Source organism: Schistocerca gregaria, chromosome 4, assembly GCF_023897955.1.
Source record: "Schistocerca gregaria isolate iqSchGreg1 chromosome 4, iqSchGreg1.2, whole genome shotgun sequence".
Classification (NCBI taxonomy): Eukaryota; Metazoa; Arthropoda; class Insecta; order Orthoptera; family Acrididae; genus Schistocerca; species Schistocerca gregaria.
In genome coordinates this window covers 734,256,362-734,277,462 of record NC_064923.1, presented here as the reverse complement: position 1 = coordinate 734,277,462, position 21,101 = coordinate 734,256,362, and the positions used below count along the sequence as shown (strand labels likewise).

The 21,101-nt window shown below is 40.9% G+C and overlaps 1 protein-coding gene across 1 annotated transcript in view; it reads right to left on the bottom strand.

Annotated features, from left to right (window-relative positions):
- The window catches only part of LOC126267465 (cancer-related nucleoside-triphosphatase homolog), a 64,572-nt gene that overhangs the window by 16,402 nt on the left and 27,069 nt on the right, over positions 1-21,101 (bottom strand). Inside the window, exon 3 of the mRNA XM_049972736.1 lies at positions 2,802-2,904. Coding sequence (XP_049828693.1) covers positions 2,802-2,904 — 103 coding nt within the window. The remainder of the gene's footprint in view (positions 1-2,801; positions 2,905-21,101) is intronic.

Below are 21,101 nucleotides of genomic sequence, written 5' to 3'. Positions count from 1 at the left end.
TTCTGTGGCTTAACTTAAATATTCTACATATTTAATTGTTGAAAAATAATCAGAATGTGTACAAGGGATTGTCAAACATTGTCATCAGTTCAGAAATCGACTTCCAAGAAACAATTTTGAATCCGTTATCGAGACTCTCTGTGGAAAAGAGTGGCACTTCTTGATAGGTTCCAATGAAATTAGTCACATAGCACTTCTTTTTCTGCACAATGGGAAAAAATTTCCTATTTATCCCTTTGCTCACAAAGTTAATCTGAAGGAGATATGTGAAGAATTTAAAATGCTTCTCACACTTTCACAGTACGAGAAATAAAACTGACATGAATATGGAAATCTCAATGTCACTCAAATTCTTGGCATATACCTTGGGTACACAAAGCACTACAGATTTCTACATGAGTGGGACTTATATATTCTCTCTACATTTCAACCTTCCCTTCTTTGCTCAGCAGTCTTGCCATCTGAGCCCTTGATATTCATATAAGTGCTCCTTGGTGCTACAAGGGTCTTTCCAATTTTTCTACAAGCTACATCTACCTTTCCCTTAGTCATACATGCGTCTGAAACCTTACATTTCTCATCATACACTCCTTGGTTGCAATTTTGCACTTCTTGTCAATCTCATTTTTTAAATGTCTGTATTCCCTTTAGCCCACTTCATAAGCCTTAGTTTTAAACTTTCTTGTTTCATCAGTTAGATTCAATGCGTGTGAGTTATCCATTATCACATACATAGGGTGGTCCATTGATAGTGACTATGCCAAATACCTCATGAAATAAGCATCAAATGAAAAAACTACAAAGAACAAACCTCGTCGAGCCTGAAGGGGGAAACCAGATGGCGCTATGGGTGGCCCGCTAGATGGCGCTGCCATAGGTCAAACTGATATCAACTGCATTTTTAAAAATATGAACCCCCATCTTTTATTACATATTCGTGTAGTATGTAAAGAAATATGAATGTTTTAGTTGGACCACTTTTTTTGATTTGTAATAGATGGCGCTGTAATAGTCACAAATGTATAAGTGCATGGTATCACGTAACATTCCACTAGTGCAGATGGTATTTGCATCGTGATACATTACCCGCATTAAAATGGACCATTTACCAATTGCGGAAAAGGTCAATATCATGTTGATGTATGGCTATTGTGATCAAATTGCCCAATGGGCGTGTGCTATGTATGCTGCTTGGCATCCTGGACAACATCATCCAAGTGTATGGACCATCTGCCAGATAGTAACGTTATTTAAGGAAACAGGAAGTGTTTAGCCACATGTGAAATGTCAACCATGACCTGCAACAAATGATAATGTCCAAGTAGGTGTTTTACCTGCTGTCATGACTAATCCACACATCAGTAGCAGACAAATTGTGCGAGAATCGGGAATATCAAAAACGTCGGTGTTGCGAATGCTACATCAACATCGATTGCACCCGTAAATGGTGCAATGTATGCTGATTTCCCACGTAATGTTCTATTGATGTTACTACAAGATGTTTCACTGCACGACAGAATGGCAATGTACTTACAACATGATGGATGTCTGGCACATAGCTCCCGTGTGGTTGAAGCGGTATTGAATAGCATATTTCATGACAGGTGGATTGGTCGTCAAAGCACCATACTATGGTCTGCACGTTCACCGGATCTGACGCCCCCAGATTTCTTTCTGTGGGGAAAGTTGAAGGATGTTTGCTATCATGATCTACTGACAAAGCCTGACAACATGCATCAGCACATTGTCAACGCAAGTGCAAACATTACGGAAGGTGAATTATTCGCTGTTGAGAGGAATGTTATTACACGTATTGCCAAATGCATTGAGGTTGACGGACATCCTTTTGAGCATTTATTGCATTAATGTGGTATTTACAGGTAATCATGCTGTAACAGCATGCGTTCTCAGAAATGATAAGTTCACAAAGGTGCATGTATCACATTGGGACAACCAAAATAAAATATTCAAACATACCTACATTCTGTATTTTAATTTAAAAAACCTACCTGTTACCAACTGCTCGTCTAAAATTGTGAGCCATCTGTTTCTGACTATTACAGCGTCATCTATCACAAAGCAAAAAACGTGGTCCAACTAAAACATTCATATTTCTTTATGTACTACACAAAAATGTAATAAAAAATGGGGGTTCCTATCTTAAAAAACACAGTTGATATTCGTTTGACGAATGGCAGCGCCACATAGCGGGCCAACCATAGTGCCATCTGGTTTCCTCCTTCAAGCTCAACGAGTTTCCTTCTTTGTAGTTTTTTCATTTGATACTTATTTCGTGAGATATTTGGCCCAGTCACTTTCAATGGACCACCCTGAATATACTTCAGCCACCTACAGTTTACTCTCATAGGCACAGCAAAGACATTATCAGGCTAATTACAGTGTACACACAGGCTTTAGTGCAGCCAGTCATTCTTGACAAAGTCTATGTACGACAACAGGAAGAAACCTAAACAAGTGGTAAAATGCTTGAAAGCAAAGGTTTTTTGAGAAGCTTTAATTTTTAGATATAACAAAAAAAGAAGATCTTAACTCTCAGTGGCGAAGAGAGAAAAGGGGAGAGGAGGAGAGGTGAAGGTCGGGGGAGGAGTGAGGGGGGAGGGGGGAGGGGGGAGGGGGGAGGGGGAGGGGGAGGAGGGAGAGCAGGAGAGCAAGAGAAGGGGATCAATAAATCTGATATTTATCCATACTTGGTGCTTTGTTTACTATAAAGGAATTTGTTTGCATTTCAGGCTACTCATCTTGAATGTTAATTACTGCAGATCAACTGTTAATTAGCTTACCACATCACAAAATACGGGCAATGCAACAGCTTCAAAAGACTTCACATTAACAATAAACTGGCCAACACAGTATTCAGGATGGATTCTCTCAATCTGCTTGCCTCTGTAAAAAAAGTATTATTTAAATAGTGGATGATGACTAGAAAGAGAATGTTACAGAAATTACAAACGATAAGTGGATAAAAATAAAAGCTCGAAAAAATGACAAAATGTGAATGAAAACATTCAGTTTTTTTTGTACCAAATGCATAAAAGTGGAATATCTTAGCAGCTTCAGGGAATAAACAAATTTCAACTCAAAATAAAAAAAACCCTTGTGATCCTTGAGGCATAATAGATCCACAAATCAAAAGAAAATTGGTACACTCGGTTTAATGTTTTTTTTTTTTTTTTTTTTTTTACTATTGTGTTAGTTGCTGTCTGTAAGCTGTTTTACTAACTTTGGTAACTAAAATTGTTATGATGGCATTGTGGTCACTAATCCTTGTCTCTATACTTATGCCATCAATTAGGTCAGGCCTGTTTGTAGCTACAAGGCCTAAAATATTTCCATTGCAAGTGGTCTGTGGAACTAGATGTCCAAGTGTCCAAGACAGTTTTCAGAAAATTAGTTCAAACAATATTTGCAAGACTGACTGTCTGTACCCCTGCAATGAACTCATAAACAACCCACATGAAGTTTATATGAGAAACTGAAACTAAATAAGCAACTAACACATTGACTACTGTCAAGTGAGTGGAAGCTGGTGTGAATGGGTATGTTGGGGGGGCTACTGAGAAACACATACCAGAAACACCAAAGATACCTTATGAACTATACTCTTCCATTGATACCATCTCTATTTGAAGTACAAGATCTGTCACTATTACCCCAAATAAGTGACTGGTATGCCGGTGGCAGGTCAAGTGGCAAAGTAAAAGAGAGGCAGAGACTAGGTAGAACACAGGGTACTACATACAACCACACAGCTAACAGGTTTGAGGCAGTCTCTCTTACTGAAACTTGTAATATATCACCCTCCCCCAACCCCAACAACATAACCCTTTATGTTTAATTTTGTGTAGCATTGTTATCTTAAGTTTCTCATCTGGTATCTTTCACTATCAATTAGGTGCTAACTCAAGAAAATTCATCCCTGCAGCTGTCTCATTTTCAGTTATCTTCAAATAAACAAAAAAAAAGCAGATGCATATATAATCTGCCTTTTTCTGCCAAATGTATAACTAAATGAATGGAAAGAGAGGAACACTGACATTTGTGTTACACAAACAAGGATTTACAAGTTGCCTTGATACGGAATACATTAATTATCAAGCTATTCAATTATTTTATATTTGTGTTAAAATAAGGGTGCTGAAAGTGTTATCCAACTATACAATGACAAAATTTCACCTGCCAGTCATATCTACATCTAAATCTACTTTTATATATGCATACATACTCTGCAACCCACTGTGCAGCGTGTGGCTGAGGACACACTGTTCCGCTATTAGTCTTTTCCCCTTCTGTTCTGCTAACAAGCAGAGGAAGGAGAAAAGAACTGTCTAAATGCCTCCATACAAGCCCTAATTTCTCTAATCTTATCTTCGCCGTCATTACATAAAATTATGTTGGCGGCTGCAGAATCATTCAGCAATCAGCCTCAAATGCCAGTTCTCTACATCTGCTCAATAGCACTCCTCAAAAAGAGACTTACACCCCCTCTGGTGATTCCCAGTTGATACGAAGATGGTATCTGTTCTTTCAGACATGTCTGAAAGAACAGATACCATCAGTGACCATGCAGTGCTCTAGAATGAAATGATAAGTAAATCAAGACCCTACGCTGCTGACAGGCATTGATATACATCAACAGAGACAGTTGAAAATATGTGCCCCGACCGGGGCTCGAACCTGGGATCTCCTGCTTACATGGCAGATGCTCTATCCATCTGAGCCACTGAGGGCACAGAGTATAGTGCGACTGCAGGACTTATCCCTTGCACGCTCCCCGTGGGACCCACATTCCCAATTTAATGTCCACTCTTACGGGACGCGGTAAGATTGTCTGTGGCGTGTAATGAGTGTAATGGGCAGGGGCACTAGGAATGTATTGTGTGGACATTAAGTTGGGAATGTGGGTCTCATGCGGAGTGTGCAAGGGATAAGTCCCTGCAGTCGCACTATACTCTGTGCCCTCGTTGGCTCAGATGGATAGAGCATATGCCATGTAAGCAGGAGATCACGGGTTCAAGTCCCAGTTGGGGGCACATATTTTCAACTGTCACCATTGATGTATATCAAAGCCTCTCGGCAGCGTAGGGTGTTGATTTAATTATCATTCCTGGTTGAGTTCCTGAAACTTTTCTGTAATACTTGCATGTTGTTCAAACCCACTGGTAACAAATCTAGCAGCTCACCTCTGAATTTTTTTCGATATCTTCCTTTAATACTATCTTGTGTGGATTCCAAAAATGTGTCACAATAGTGTCCTATATGTGATCTCCTGTAAGTTCACAGATGAACAATTTCCTAAAAGTCTCCCAAGAAACCATTGTTGGCTTTCTCTACTACAATACTGACACGTTCATTCCATTTCACATTACTTTATAACATTAAACCTCGATATTTAATTAATGCGAATGTGTCAAGCAGCACACTATTAATGCTGTACTCAAACATTATGGGTTTGCTTTTTGTACTCATCTGCATTAACCTACATTTTTCTACATTCAGAGCTAGCTGCCATTCAGAACAACAACTAAAAATTTTGTCTAAGTCATCTTGTACACAGTCATTCAATGACACCTTCCCATTTACCACAGAACCATCAGCAAACAGCCACAGACTGCTGCTTATCCCATCAGTCAGATCATTTACGTATATAGAGAATGACAGCAGTCCTATCACACTTCCCTGTGGCATCCTGACCATACCCTTCTCTAATGAATACCTGCCATCGAGGGTGACATACTGGGTTATGTTACTTAAGAAGTCTTCGAGCCACTGACATATCTGGGAACCTATTCCATATGATTGTATCTTTGTTAACAGTCTGTAGTAGTACACTGTGTCAAATGCTTTCCGGAAATCTAGAAATATAGTATCCACTTGTTGTCCTTCATCCACAGCTCACAGGATATCATGTGAGAATAGGGCAAGCTGAGTTTTGCATGTGTAATGCTTTCTAAAACTGTGATGATTTGTGGACATAGGCTTTTGAGTCTCAAGGAAATTTATTTTATTCAAACTCAGAATATGTTCAAAGATTCTACAATAACCCAGTGTTAAGGATATTGGTCTGCAATTTTTTGGATCCGTTCTTTTACCCTTCTCACATACGGGAGTCTCCTGCACTTTTCCTAGTCACTTAGGACTTTTCATTGCACAAGATATTTGTGACAAATGCAAGCTAAGTAAGGGGCCAATGCTGTAGAGTACTCTTTGTAAAACTGAACTGGGTTTCCATCAGGATCTGGTGACTTTCTTGATTTTAACTCTTTCTGTTGTGTCTCTACACCGAGGATCCTTATTACGGGGGTCCTTATTACTATGTCCTCCATACAAGAGTCTTTGCGACAGTCAAATGATGGTCTGTTTGTATGATTCTCCTGCATGAATGTTTTCCTAAATGCAGAATTTTGCCTTCTTCTACTGACATACCAGACTGGTCAATGAGTGACTGGACAGAAGTCTTAGACCCTCTTAGTTATTTTATGTAGGGCCAGAATTTCTCAGGTTCTCAGCAAGATCTTTTGCTATGGTATGACGGCAGTAGTTGTTGTAAGTCTTGTGTGTTGATCTTTTTACAGAAGCACAAATTTCTATTAACTTTCACCTGTAGTCATTTGCAAATTCTCTATTTAATTGAGAGTCCAAGAGTCTTTGCTGCCTCAGCATTTTTCAAATTTAGTTGTTAACCCACAATGGGTCTTTTCTGTCCTTAATCTACTTACTCGGCACATACTTCTTCAGAGTATGATTTACTGTCTATTTAAACTTTGCCTATAATTCCTCTGTGTCTAGCACACTCGAACTAAATGATGTCAATTCATTGTCTAAGTGTGATGCTAACAAGTGTCTATCCCCTCTCCCTAGCAGAAATACTCTTCTAGTCTTCTTGAGTGTTTTACTAACTGTAGTAACCAAAGTTGCTATGATGATATCATGGTCACTAATCCTTGTCTCTATACTTATGCCATCAATCATGTCATGCCTGATTGTAGTTACAAGGCCTAAAATATTTCCATTGCATGTGGTCTGTGGCACTAGATGTCCAAGACAGTTTTCAGAAAATGAGTTCAAAAGATCTTTGCAAGACTATCTTCTTTCTGCCCCCAACAATGAATCCATACACAACCCAGATGAAGTTTATATGAGAAACTGAAACTAAATAAGGGTGACGCGGTTCGTATGTTGGGCACCACACTGTGTTCTTCACTGTAGGGGTCTGTTAATCATTGTCAGTTCAAATATATGGTGAAAAGTGCTGCTCTTTAAAGAAATAACAACATGGGATAAGAATGAGAAACCTTAAGAACCTTCAAACTAGCTCACACACAATACATCAGAGGCTGCTACCCAACTAGCAGACTGTACAATATGCCAAGGGTATATTGCATTAGTCAACTGTCTGTCCAGTCCAGATAATAAAAGCTGTAAGAGGCCCCAAAGTATTTGTATAAGATCCAAAGAAATGTTACCTACATCATTTATTATTTACTTATTTATTTTTGAGTTCCATGGATCCTTGATATGAATGTATTGTTAAGGAGCAGAATGTGTCAGATTACGAGGGTCACTCCAAAAGAAATGCACACTATTTTTTTAAATCAATCTTTTATTCTACATGTTTGCAAGTTTTACAGTGTGTAGATACATCCTTTAGGAACGATATTTTCATTTCTCCATGTAATTTCCATCCCTCTCAACTGCCTTACGCCACCATGGAACCAGCGCCTGCATATCCAAATGGTAAAATTCTGGACCAACCTGTCGGTTGGAGATACTGTTTGGCAGTCATCATCTTCAAACCTTGTTCCAAGAAGAGAGTCTTTCAGTTTCCCAAGGAGATGATAGTCATATGGAGCCAGGTCAGGACTGTAAGGTGGGTGTTTCAGTGTTGTCCATCCAAGTTTTGTGATCGCTTCTATGGTTTTTTGACTGACATGTGGCCGTGCATTGTTGGGCAACAGCAAAACATCTTGCTTTTGCTGATGTGGTCTAACACGACTCAGTCGAGCTGGAAGTTTCTTCATTGTCATCACATATGCATCAGAATTTATAGTGGTTCAAATTGGCTTGATGTCCACAAGCAAGAGTCCTTCGGAATCGAAAAACACCATACCCATAACTTTCCCAGCAGAAGGTGTGGTTTTGAATTCTTTTTTCCTTGGGTGAATTTGCATGATGCCACTCCATAAATTGCCTCTTCATCTCTGGTGAAAAATGATGGAGCCATATTTCATCACTTGTCACAATTCTTCCAAGAAATTCATCTCCACCATTCTCGTACTGTTTCAAAAGTTTTTCTTGTTCCTTTGTGAGCCACTGTCAACATCCTGGGAACCTATCTGGTACAAACCTTTTTTAACACCAACACTTTCAGTATTCTGCAAACACTTCCTTCCCCTATCCCAACCTAGCATGGCAGTTCATTCACTGTGGTGAATCTGTCAGCAGTCAGCAATTCGTTAACGCTCTGCAAATTGTCTGGAGTGTGTGCAGTACGAGGCCTGCCATTGTGAGCACAATCCTCAATATTGCCGTGCTTGCTTTCATCACGTAACCTGCTTGCCCACCCAGTAACTGTACTGCAATCAACAGCAGCATCTCCATACACCTTTTTCAACGTCTTGTGGATGTTTCCCACTGTCTCGTTTTTGCAGCACAGGAATTCTATGACAGCATGTTGCTTCTGACGAACGACAAGTGTAGCAGCCATCTTGAAGACATGCTGTAACGGCGCCAATCACGGGAACAGGTTGAACTAAGTTTGAAAACAAGCTGGAAGGATGTATATACACACTGTAAAACTTTCACACATGCAGAATGAAAACTGTATTTTTACAAAAATAGTGTGCATTTCTTTTGGAGTGACTCTCGTATTACAGTAATAACCATACTGGCATCTAAATGGTCAAGAGGCTTACAGTATAATTGTATGTAAACAGATACAGGAGATTCAATTGTTCAAATAACAACACCAATTATAGTAGTAACAATTAGTTACACAAGTAAACTATAAGGGTTACACTCTGATTCGCATAAAAATCGTTCTGTCAACAGTTGGTATACCAGTGCTACCAAGTCAGTTATTAAGAGAATACTTAAAATTAATCACATTTCACTAATTGTTACACACTGTCATAAAATTTCTGTTAACAACAGAAAGAACTCTTCGAAAGATAAAGAATAACTGTTTCTTGAATTTCCTCAAATCCCCAATGACTGATTTAACACGAACTGGGAGTTTACTATATATGTTTGTTGTTGTTGTTGTTGTTGTGGTCTTCAGTCCTAAGACTGGTTTGATGCAGCTCTCCATGCTACTCTATCCTGTGCAAGCTTCTTTATCTCCCAGTACCTACTGCAACCTACATCCTTCTGAATCTGCTTAGTGTAGTCATCTCTTGGTCTCCCTCTACGATTTTTACCGTCCACGCTGCCCTCCAATACTAAATTGGTGATCCCTTGATGCCTCAGAACATGTCCTACCAACCGATCCCTTGTTCTGGTCAAGTTGTGCCACAAACTTCTCTTCTCCCCAATCCTATTCAATACTTCCTCATTAGTTATGTGATCTACCCATCTAATCTTCAGCATTCTTCTGTAGCACTACATTTCGAAAGCTTCTATTCTCTTCTTGTCGAAACTATTTATCGTCCATGTTTCACTTCCATACATGGCTACACTCCATACAAATACTTTCAGAAATGACTTCCTGACATTTAAATCTATAGTCGATGTTAACAAATTTCTCTTCTTCAGAAACGCTTTCCTTGCCATTGCCAGTCTACATTTTATATCCTCTCTACTTCGACCATCATCAGTTATTTTGCTCTGTAAATAGCAAAACTCCTTTACTACTATAAGTGTCTCATTTCCTAATCTAATTCCCTCAGCATCACCCGATGCAATTCGACTACACTCCATCATCCTTGTTTTGCTTTTGTTGATGTTCATCTTATATCCTCCTTTCAAGACACTATCCATTCCGTTCAACTGCTCTTCCAAGTCCTTTGCCGTCTCTGACAGAATTACAATGTCATCGGCGAACCTCAAAGTTTTTACATCTTCTCCATGAATTTTAATACCTACTCCAAATTTTTCTTTTGTTTCCTTTACTGCTTGTTCGATATACAGATTGAATAACATCGGGGAGAGGCTACAACCCTGTTTCACTCCTTTCCCAACCACTGCTTCCCTTTCATGCCCCTCGACTCTAATAACTGCCATCTGGTTTCGGTACAAATTGTAAATAGCCTTTCGCTCCCTGTATTTTACCCCTGCCACCTTCAGAATTTGAAAGAGAGTATTCCAGTCAACATTGTCAAAAGCTTTCTCTAAGCCTAGAAATGCTAGAAACGTAAGTTTGCCCTTCCTTAATCTAGCTTCTAAGATGAGTCGTAGGGTCAGTATTGCCTCCCGTGTTCCAACATTTCTACAGAATCGAAACTGATCTTCCCCGAGGTTGGCTTCTACCACTTTTTCCATTTGTCTGTAAAAAATTCGCGTTAGTATTTTGCAGCTGTGATTTATTAAACTGATAGTTTGGTAATTTTCACATCTGCCAACACCTGCTTTCTTTGGGATTGGAATTATTATATTCTTCTTGAAGTCTGAGGGTATTTCGCCTGTCTCAAACATCTTGCTCACCAAATGGTAGAGTTTTGTCATGACTGGCTCTCCCAAGGCCATTAGTAGTTCCAATGTTGTCTATTCCGGGGGCCTTGTTTTGACTCAGGTCTTTCAGTGCTCTGTCAAACTCTTCATGCAGTATCGTATCTCCCATTTCATCTTCATCTACGTCCTCTTTCATTTCTATAATACTGTCCTCAAGTACATCGCCCTTGTATAGACCCTCTATATACTCCTTCCACCTTTCTGCTTTCCCTTCTTTGCTTATGTTTATGGTTGAATAATGTACTCCTTTCTGCACCATGATCAGACATTTTATATCTTCATCAAGATCATATTTACCTCTTGTATCATGATCATGATATGCATTGTTTGATTTGAAGGTGAGTCCGTAGTGGTCAAATGTTGAACCATTTGTGACCCAGAGTCTGAAGCACACCTACAGAGCGGTGGAACTCACATAATTCTAGGTACAAAAATCTGGATACAACCCAAAATTGATAGCAGCCTCATGTTTGAGATAAATGTAAATGTAGATTGAAAGGCTATGCTAATGGTAAATGGAGGTGGTGTATGTGCCACAGTAAACAAGAAACTCCAATCTACAGAGATAGTAATGGAAGCTCTAAGTGAGATTGTTTGGGGAAGACTCATTATCAAGAGGAATCATAAACAGAGAAAACCTCGGCACACCAGTACATACATTCATAATCATAATGTAATTATCTGAGGAGTCTTAAATCATCAAACAATCCAGTGCAATAGCAATAGTTTTGTCAGAAGAGTGCGATACAGATAGCCGTACCGTAGGTACAACCACAACAGAGGGGTATCTGTTAAGAGGCCAGACAAACGTGTGGTTCCTGAAGAGGGGCAGCAGCTTTATAGTAGTTGCAGGGGAAACAGTCTGGATGATTGACTGATCTGGCCTTGTAACACTAACCAAAACGGCCTTGCTGTTGTGGTACAGCGAACGGCTGAAAGCAAGGGGAAACTACAGCCGTAATTTTTCCCGAGGGCATGCAGCTTTACTGTATGGTTAAATGATGATGGCGTCTTCTTGGGTAAAATATTCTGGAGGTAAAATAGTCCCCCATTTGGATCTCCGGGCGGGGACTACTCAAGAGGACATTGTTATCAGGAGAAAGGAAACTGGCATTCTACGGATCGTAGCGTGGAATGTCAGATCCCTTAAAAGGTTAGAAAATTTAAAAAGGGGAATGTATAGGTTAAAGTTAGATATAGTGGGAATTAGTGAAGTTCGGTGGCAGGAGGAACAAGACTTCTGGTCAGGTGACTACAGGGTTATAAACACAAAATCAAATAGGGGTAATGCAGGAGTAGGTTTAATAATGAATAAAAAAAAATAGGAGTGCGGGTAAGATACTACAAACAGCATAGTAAACGTATTATAGTGGCCAAGATAGACACGAAGCCCATGCCTACTACAGTAGTACAAGTTTATATGCCAACTAGCTCTGCAGATGACGAAGAAATTGCAGAAATGTATGATGAGATAAAAGAAATTATTCAGGTAGTGAAGGGAGACGTAAATTTAATAGTCATGGGTGATTGGAATTCGACAGTAGGAAAAGGGAGAGAAGGAAACGTAGTAGGTGATATGGATTGGGGCTACGAAATGAAAGAGGAAGCCTCCTGGTAGAATTTTGCACGGAGCATAACTTCATCATAGCTAACACTTGGTTCAAGAATCATAAAAGAAGGTTGTATACATGGAAGAATCCTGGAGACACTAAAAGGTATCAGATAGATTATACAATGGTAAGACAGAGATTTAGGAACCAGGTTTTAAATTGTAGGACATTTCCAGGGGCAGATGTGGACTCTGACCACAATCTATTGGTTATGAATTGTAGATTAAAACTGAAGAAACTGGAAAAAGGTGGTAATTTAAGGAGATGGGACCTGGATAAACTGACTAAACCAGAGGTTGTACAGAGTTTCAGGGAGAGGTTGTACAGAGTTTCAGGGAGAGCATAATGGAGCAATTGACAGCAATGGGGGAAAGAAGCACAGTAGAAGAAGAATGGGTAGCTCTGAGGGATGAAGTAGTGAAGACAGCAGAGGATCAAGTAGGTAAAAAGACAAGGGCTAGTAGAACTCCTTGGGTAACAGAAGAAATATTGAATTTAATTGATGAAAGGAGAACATATAAAAATGCAGTAAACGAAGCAGGCAAAAAGGAATACAAATGTCTCAAAAATGAGATCAACAGGAAGAGGGACATGAAAGGGAAGCAGTGGTTGGGAAGGGAGTAAGACAGGGTTGCAGCCTCTCCCCGATGTCATTCAATCTGTATATTGAGCAAGCAGTAAAGGAAACAAAATAAAAATTTGGAGTAGGTATTAAAATCCATGGAGAAGAAATAAAAACTTTGAGGTTCGCCGATGACATTGTAATTCTGTCAGAGACAGCAAAGGACTTGGAAGAGCAGTTGAACGGAATGGATAGTGTCTTGAAAGGAGGATATAAGATGAACATCAACAAAAGCAAAACGAGGATAATGGAAGTATTTGTATGGAGTGTAGCTATGTATGGAAGTGAAACATGGACGATAAATAATTTCGACAAGAAGAGAATAGAAGCTTTCAAAATGTGGTGCTACAGAAGAATGCTGAAGATTAGATGGGTAGATCACATAACTAATGAGGAAGTATTGAATAGGATTGGGGAGAAGAGAAGTTTGTGGCACAACTTGACCAGAAGAAGGGATCGGTTGGTAGGACATGTTCTGAGGCATCAAGGGATCACCAATTTAGTATTGGAGGGCAGCGTGGACGGTAAAAATTGTAGAGGGAGACCAAGAGATGACTACACTAAGCAGATTCAGAAGGATGTAGGTTGCAGTAGGTACTGGGAGATGAAGAAGCTTGCACAGCATAGAGTAGCATGGAGAGCTGCATGAAACCAGTCTCAGGACTGAAGACCACAACAACAACAACAACAACAACCTCCTCTTTAGTTACGTGATATGCCCATCTAATCTTGAGAATTCTTCTGCACCACATTTCAGAAGCTTCTTTTCTCTTCTTGTCTAAACAGTTTATCATCCATGTTTCACTTCCATACAAGGCTACATTCCATACAAATACTTTCAGAAAAGACTTCCTCATTTAAATATATACTCGATGTCCACAAATTTCTCTTCATCAGAAATGCTTTCCTTACCATAGCCAGTCTATGTTTTGTATCTTCTCTGCTCCGACCATCATCGGTTATTTGCTCTCCAAATAACAAAACTCATTTACTCTTCTTAAGTGTCTCATTTCCTGATCTAATACTCTTAGTGTCACCTGATTTAATTCAACTACATTCCAAAATCCTTGTTTTGCTCTTGTTGATGTCCATCTTATATTCTCCTTTCAAGACACTATCCATCATTTCGTAAGATAAGTCGTAGGGTCAGTATTGCCTCACGTGTTACAACATTCCTACGGTATCCAAAATGATCTTCCCCGAGGTCAGCTTCTACCAGTTTTTCCGTTCGCCTGGAAAGAATTCGTGTTAGTATTTTGCAGCCGTGGCTTATTAAACTGACAGTTCAATAATTTTCACAACTATCAACACCTGCTTTCTTTGGGATTGGAATTATTATATTCTTCTTGAAGTCTGAGGGTATTTTGCTAGTCTCATACATCTTGCTCACCAGATGGGGGAGTTTTTGTCATGACTGGCTCTCCCAAGGCTGTCAGTAGTTCTAATGGAATGTTGTCTGCTCCCAGGGTCTTATTTCAACTTCGGTCTTTCAGTGTTCTGTCAAACTCTTCATGCAGTATCATATCTCTTATTTCATCTTCATCTACATTCTCTTCCATTTCTATAATATTGTCCTCAAGAACATCGCCCTTGTATAGACCCTCCATATACTCCTTCCACCTTTCTGTTTTCCCTTCTTTGTTTGGAACTGGGTCTCCATCTGAGTTCTTGATATTCATGCAAGTCGTTCTCTTTTCTCCAAAGGTCTCTTTAATTTTCCTGTAGGCAGTATCTATCTTTTAGTGATATGCACCTCTACATCCTTACATTTGTCCTCCAGCCATCCCTGCTTAGCCATTTTGCACTCCCTGTCGATCTCATTTTTGAGACGTTTGTATTCCTTTTTGCCTGCTTCATTTACTGCATTATTATATTTTCTACTTTCATCAATTAAATTCAATATCTCTTCTGTTACACAAGGATTTGTATTAGCCCTCATCATTTTACCTACTTTATCCTCAGCTACCTTCACTATTTCATCTCTCAAAGTTACCCATTCTTCTACTATATTTCTTTCCCCCATACTTGTCAAACATTCCCTAATGCTCTCCCTGAAGCTCTCTACAACCTCATAACCAATAGATTGTGGTCAGAGTCCACATCTGCCCCTGGTAATGTCTTACAATTTAAAACTTGGTTCCTGAATCTCTGTCTTACCATTATATACTCTATCTGAGACCTTCCAGTATCTCCAGGCTTTTTCCATACTCAGAGTAAGTTGTAAATTTCTATGCAATTATGTATTTGACGTCACTACACAGGGTGTCCCACGAGGAATGATAAATATTCAGGGATATGACAGGAACAACCATTCAAAGCTGTTGAAGTAAGACAGTTTAATAATTATGCTTTAAATTATTTTCTCTTTGTTTTTTATATGTGCTTTTCTCTGTGTTTTTCTTCTTCAGTCCGTAGCTTGCCTTCATGGCTATACTGTAATTGTGATAAGTAATAAATTGATATTATCTAAATGTCTGGTAAATTCTAGCACTAATAACAGAAGCAAAAAAGTGTAGTAAACATGGGCTCTAAAATGCATACTTGAAGAACTAAAAGCATTTGATCAGTGGAAGAGATGTGTTCCACAGTAGTGAAGGTGAATAAGTGCTCATAGCTCTTAAGGTAGGCACTTTGGAGCCCATGTTTACTGGACATTTTTCTTGTTTTGTTATCTCTCCTCTCAAAATATGGAAAGAGCTTTTAGGGCAGGTCTGTGTATTTTAGAGTCCATATTTACTAGACTTTTTTTGCTTCAAATGATCATACCTGTCACATCCCTGAATATTGACCTTTCCTTCAAGGACACATTGTATATAATCTTTGGCTATTAGCACACAATATTAAGAAAATATACTTTGTTTCTCTACTAGAGGAAGTGCTACCAATTTATGTTAGTGCTATTTGGTTTAAATATATCATTTAAAGTTTTCATCATGTTTATGGATCAAGTTGTGGCATCGGCAAGAACAAAGACATATCTCCCCCATCACAAGTTCTTTGACTCTGTAAACTGACGGCTTATTCAGTTTGCTGTATAACTTGTTGTAATGTGGATGTTTGCAAAAAATATATTGAGTCTTATGGCATTAAGTGTGTTTTCTTTGGGTTATAATCCAACAGAAATCCTACAGTGGGGACCCCAGTAAGAATTTGGATGCTGTTTCCTCGTAGTGCAAGTTTTTTGGTGTCTACTGCATCGGCTTTGTTTATGCCTTCTTTCATTCCACTTGGCCATGTATCCTGCCATGCAGCATGTGGATATCGAAGCTCCTGCACCTACAATGGGACATTTCATTGCTTCACCACCACCTGGATTCTACAACACATTTCCTGCTGTTTCATCGCCTCAACACTTTTGCCACTTGACAGTGCAACATGTGACCATGGACTCAGGCTTTTCCTCTCCAGTGAGTGTGCATCGACACATGCATTTCGAAAACAATAACAAGGAGAGCAAAATTCCTGCATTTCATCATGCTAATGTGGATTCTGTATTTCATGCACAAACTATGTATCAGATGCTGACTGCTCGGACGACCGTTACAACAGTGCTGTGTGCAACCTCGCCTTTGTTAGGACAGACCACGTGTACCAGTATTGCTCCTGTGAAGCCTTAGTGCTTTACCACTTCATCGGTTTACAAAATGGACAATGCCCAGTGTATATCACGAACATTTTCAGGCCAGTTTCTGCCCCCAGTGACCATTCGACCTGGCAGTGCACTTTACGGGCCCCCACCTGATGCGAACAATGTGCCGAGTAGTGATATGAACTGTGGTTTCTGCCCCTCTGAACATGCCCCGGCTCATGGGAACATTTTACTGTGCTCCTTCACGCATGTCCGCTCTTCCACCCTCCCCACCACCACAAGTAAACTTTCAGGGGGTTTCGACTGCAGCTGTTCACCCACTCGCTTTTCACATGGTGCCGGCTATGCCTTCCACATCAGACTTCTGTGCCATGAATGTTGTATTGGACAGTTCTACAGCATCATTTCTTAGTGCTTCGGTGCCATTCTCATCTGCTCCAATAGACTGCTTGCTCGCACCCTACCCAGTGCCGTCTGCAATGACTGTGCTGGTCCAGCATCCTAGTCATACAACTGATATGAGCAACTCAGATACAGAACTAGCTGCACCTTTGTCACCACCACCAGGCCATTTACCAACCCTGGCCCCGCTATCTGAGGACAACCTAGCAATGTGGTTTTCACTGGTGGAGAAATTGTTGAACTGTACCACATCACCGACGACAATTCAAAATTTCTGTGCCTCATGAGTCCTCTGCACAGGCACCCAGACCCGATCTGTGACCTACTTCTGATGCTTCCGCTAACTTCAAAGTACGATTTTGCAAAACAGACTATCATCGAGTGCCCCTCATATTCTTCAAATACTGTACAAGGAATATTTTGGCGACCACACCCCATCCCAGCTTCGGTGTTGGCTACGCCTCCTGGTCAGCGTGCAGATGATGCTGGACAAAACCCTATGGTTGGAGTGGTTATCAAAACTGCCTACAGATCTCTAGGTTCATCTCCTCCCCCATACCCTGAAATCCGTCAGTTCGTGTCTGTGGATGGCAGACCAGGTCTATATGCTCACCCACCCGTACCATCAGCAGGAGCTCATGCAACAGGTTGACACTCCTGCACTGATAGTTCACCCAGCCGCAGGCCGCTCTCCATCCCACACACTGCTGTTCCACCTGGCACCCAGAGTTCACACTCTCTGCTCACCAAGCCGCTGCATATCACGCCTGTGCCAACCACCCCGGTGTACGAAACTGAACACATCAAGGATGATCGGCCACCTCCTCTCCTGACATACCCTCACTGTTGGTACCACACCATATTCAGTGATGACGCAAAGAAGTACTGCCCCCTGTGGAAGCATCCGAAAAGCCAGTGGTCTGATAAGTACCAACCCACACTACATTCCATCCATGCTTGCGTACCATGGAATGACCGCCTTTACATCAAAGACTAATTTTCGAGATGCAACCTCTTTGTGGCTACCGGTGCTGATGTCTCAACCATTCCTAAATCGATAGTCACTTGCCTCCTAACACATACGTATCCTCTCCTGTGAGCCGTGAACACACCTACACTCCAGACCTGCAGCTCCATCGAGCTTCAACTCCACCTCTCTAATGGCCTCTCTCCCCCCTGGATGTTTCATGTGGTGGGCATAGCATAACTGATCTCGGGAATTGACATCTTATCTCACCACCACCTGTCTTCAGATGTCATTCTAGGTTCTCTGTTTCACCACACCTCTAACTCTCACATTCCACGTGACCATGCTCCGCCAGTTGCTCCGAGTGTAAATGCTGTTAACTGTTTAGTGCACAAGTGCACGGCTCTCGTGGGCAGTACTTGTGCAATTGTGAACTGTGTCCTGGCGGAAAGTGTCAAGACGTGCCCTCCGCTGTGAGAACGCCATTTTGAAATATCACATTGCACATGTGAGGACGAGCTCGCCGTGATTACCGCCCGCATCAATTCACACCGCTTGGCAGTGCCGACACCCGAGCCTTCATCTGCCGCACCTGATGGCTTCACCGACAACAGCACACATTTGACTTTTTTGTGTTGGCTTCAGTCGTCTAGTGAAAGTATGATTCCACAATGCTGTTTCATCGGCTGCGGAAATGTCCTGGTTCAATGCGTTTGCCTCATTTTTGGTGCTTCAAATACCATTTCTCCGAATATGCTTCCTTCCTGATGTTTATATAAAAAGCAGTAAAATAATTCATTTTTGCTGTTCACTTGCAAATTATTATAACGGGGACCTGCACATTGTTCCACCGTCACACACTGAGAGTTCACTGCCGACTAACTGTGATCAAAGACGACTCCAGCGTCAAAGACATTTCACAGAACACACAAGCTTCCACTTGTAACCAGTCTCTTTGATATTCTTCGTCACATCTACTAATATTAATCAATATGCTGTCACTCTCTAACATATATGCAAATTAGCATAAAATAAGGCAAATTACAATTCACAAAAAAATATTCTGACAAAAATATAAGAAAACATTTGCAACCTCCCTCATTAGATTTGGTATCAACAAATCGGGTAGAAAATAGCACATCTCCCAGATCCATTACAACCAGCAGTTTGAACCGCCACTCTTTGCCCAACTCTGCCAGCTGTGTGGTATCATCAAATGTCGCACGACTGCCTACCATCCCCAAACAAACAGACTGATAGAATGGTGGCATCACACTTTCAAGACAGCACTGTGGTATAATGACAGTCTTTGGATTGGGGCCCTCCCATGGGTATTCCTCGGCCTATGGTCATCTTACAAACCTGGTATTGAGGGCACCATGAGTGAGTTCGTGTGTGGTGAAAACCCTGTCCTCCCTGGGGAGCTGTTACAAGCTACCTCCCTCCCTTCCCCCAGACAATCCCACCTCCCTTCCTGATTTTGTAAGCCAGATCCGAACGCATTTTGCGATCGTTTCCCTGACTCCCCCATTTAGCCATACTCCCCCATGCTCCTACATGCCCTGCAATCTCCTGTAATGCAATTTTGTTTTTTCTCCATGATGACACCATCTGGGCCCCACTCACCCCACCATACTCAGGCCCATACAAGGTCATAAACTGCACCGCTAACACAATGGACATCCAGGTTAAAGGTTTGCCAATCACTGTTTCTCTCCACTGCATGAGACCTGCACTCTTTGACCCACATCTGTCATGCCTGATGATGTTATCCAGCCTCCCAGCACTGAGGACTCACCCTCACAGCTATGACCCCTCAAAGCTGCTGCTGCAACCTTCATCTGAACATGCGCCTGCATCACCATCAAAACCGTCCCTTGGGTTTCTTGCTCTTCCCCCCTCTCTCTACCTCCTCCCCCCTACCCCTTCTAGTGGTTCTGCAAACCAGTGTCCTGTCCAAATGTGTGGAGGATGTCACCATCGTTATTGACAACAACCACATCTTCATCCTGCTGCGAGACAACTCGAGCTGCAGTAACCCCCTTAGGGAGGGTTACAGTTCAAATGCTGCCAGCTGATCACATGGGGGACACAGTCCCTCCCCTCACTGCTCCATCCTCACACGAGGGCCGACGCCTCATCCACCCACATCACCTACATGAGTTCCACGTCGTCCTCCCAGTGTGGTCTCTGTTGCAACAACCTCTGGAGATGGACATCCTCATCGCACCACCTCTGTCACTAGACATGTCCCCCTTCCACTGTGCTCAAACCGCGCACCACAGAGTGTGTGTGTGTGTGTGTGTGTGTGTGTGTGTGTGTGTGTGTGTGTGTGGAGGGGGGGGGGGAGGTTGCTGTGTGGCGTCTACAAGTACAAATAACTTATCTCTGCCATCACAAGTTCTTTGACTCTGTAAACTAAGGGCTCTCGCCATCTTGCTTATTCTGTTCACAGTATGATGTGTTGTAATGTGGCTGTTTGTACAAAATACATGAGTCTTACTCCATTAAGTGTGTTTTTCTTGCAATACAACCCAACAGAAATCCCACAGAGTATTAGGTAGAGCTTTCTTGGGTATTACTTTCTATGTCAATGATGCTTTGATTTCAAGTTCAAATTGAGAAGATAATAATTATTTAATAAACATTAATTTTGCAGCTCTGAATAAAGGATCATTGAAACTAGAATTGTTGAACACACAAAATTCCTTGGATATGTCATTAGTGATCAAGGAATAAAATCAGATCTTGAAAAGCTAATGGTCACATACAGATTTATTGCATCCACAAACTATTAACATTTAAGAATACGTCTGAGTCTGGTTTACATCACAAATATGTGAGTGGGTATTTGTTTGATAATCCTCTTCTAAAGCAGCAATGTAAACAAATGATACCTCGGCATGAACTGACTAAATTGAGGAAGTCTTTAGAGAACTAAAACAATAACTATTTAATGAGAAGATACTACAGCACTGAGACTCAGTGTGGCATCTTGTCTCCTATTGACTTTTATTTTGGACAGGAATTTGCCAAAAACAACTACTTTAGAAGGAGTGGTAGAGTGCTGGACTTAGTGGAATGCTGCAACTATCATCGATTGATTACAACATGTCAGAATTGTGTGCACATCAAATAATTTGATGTTGGTCACACAAAGGAATGAAATCTTTGGCTTATACAATTTCAACAAATTTGAGAAACACCAGAATGGAACTTAAAGCC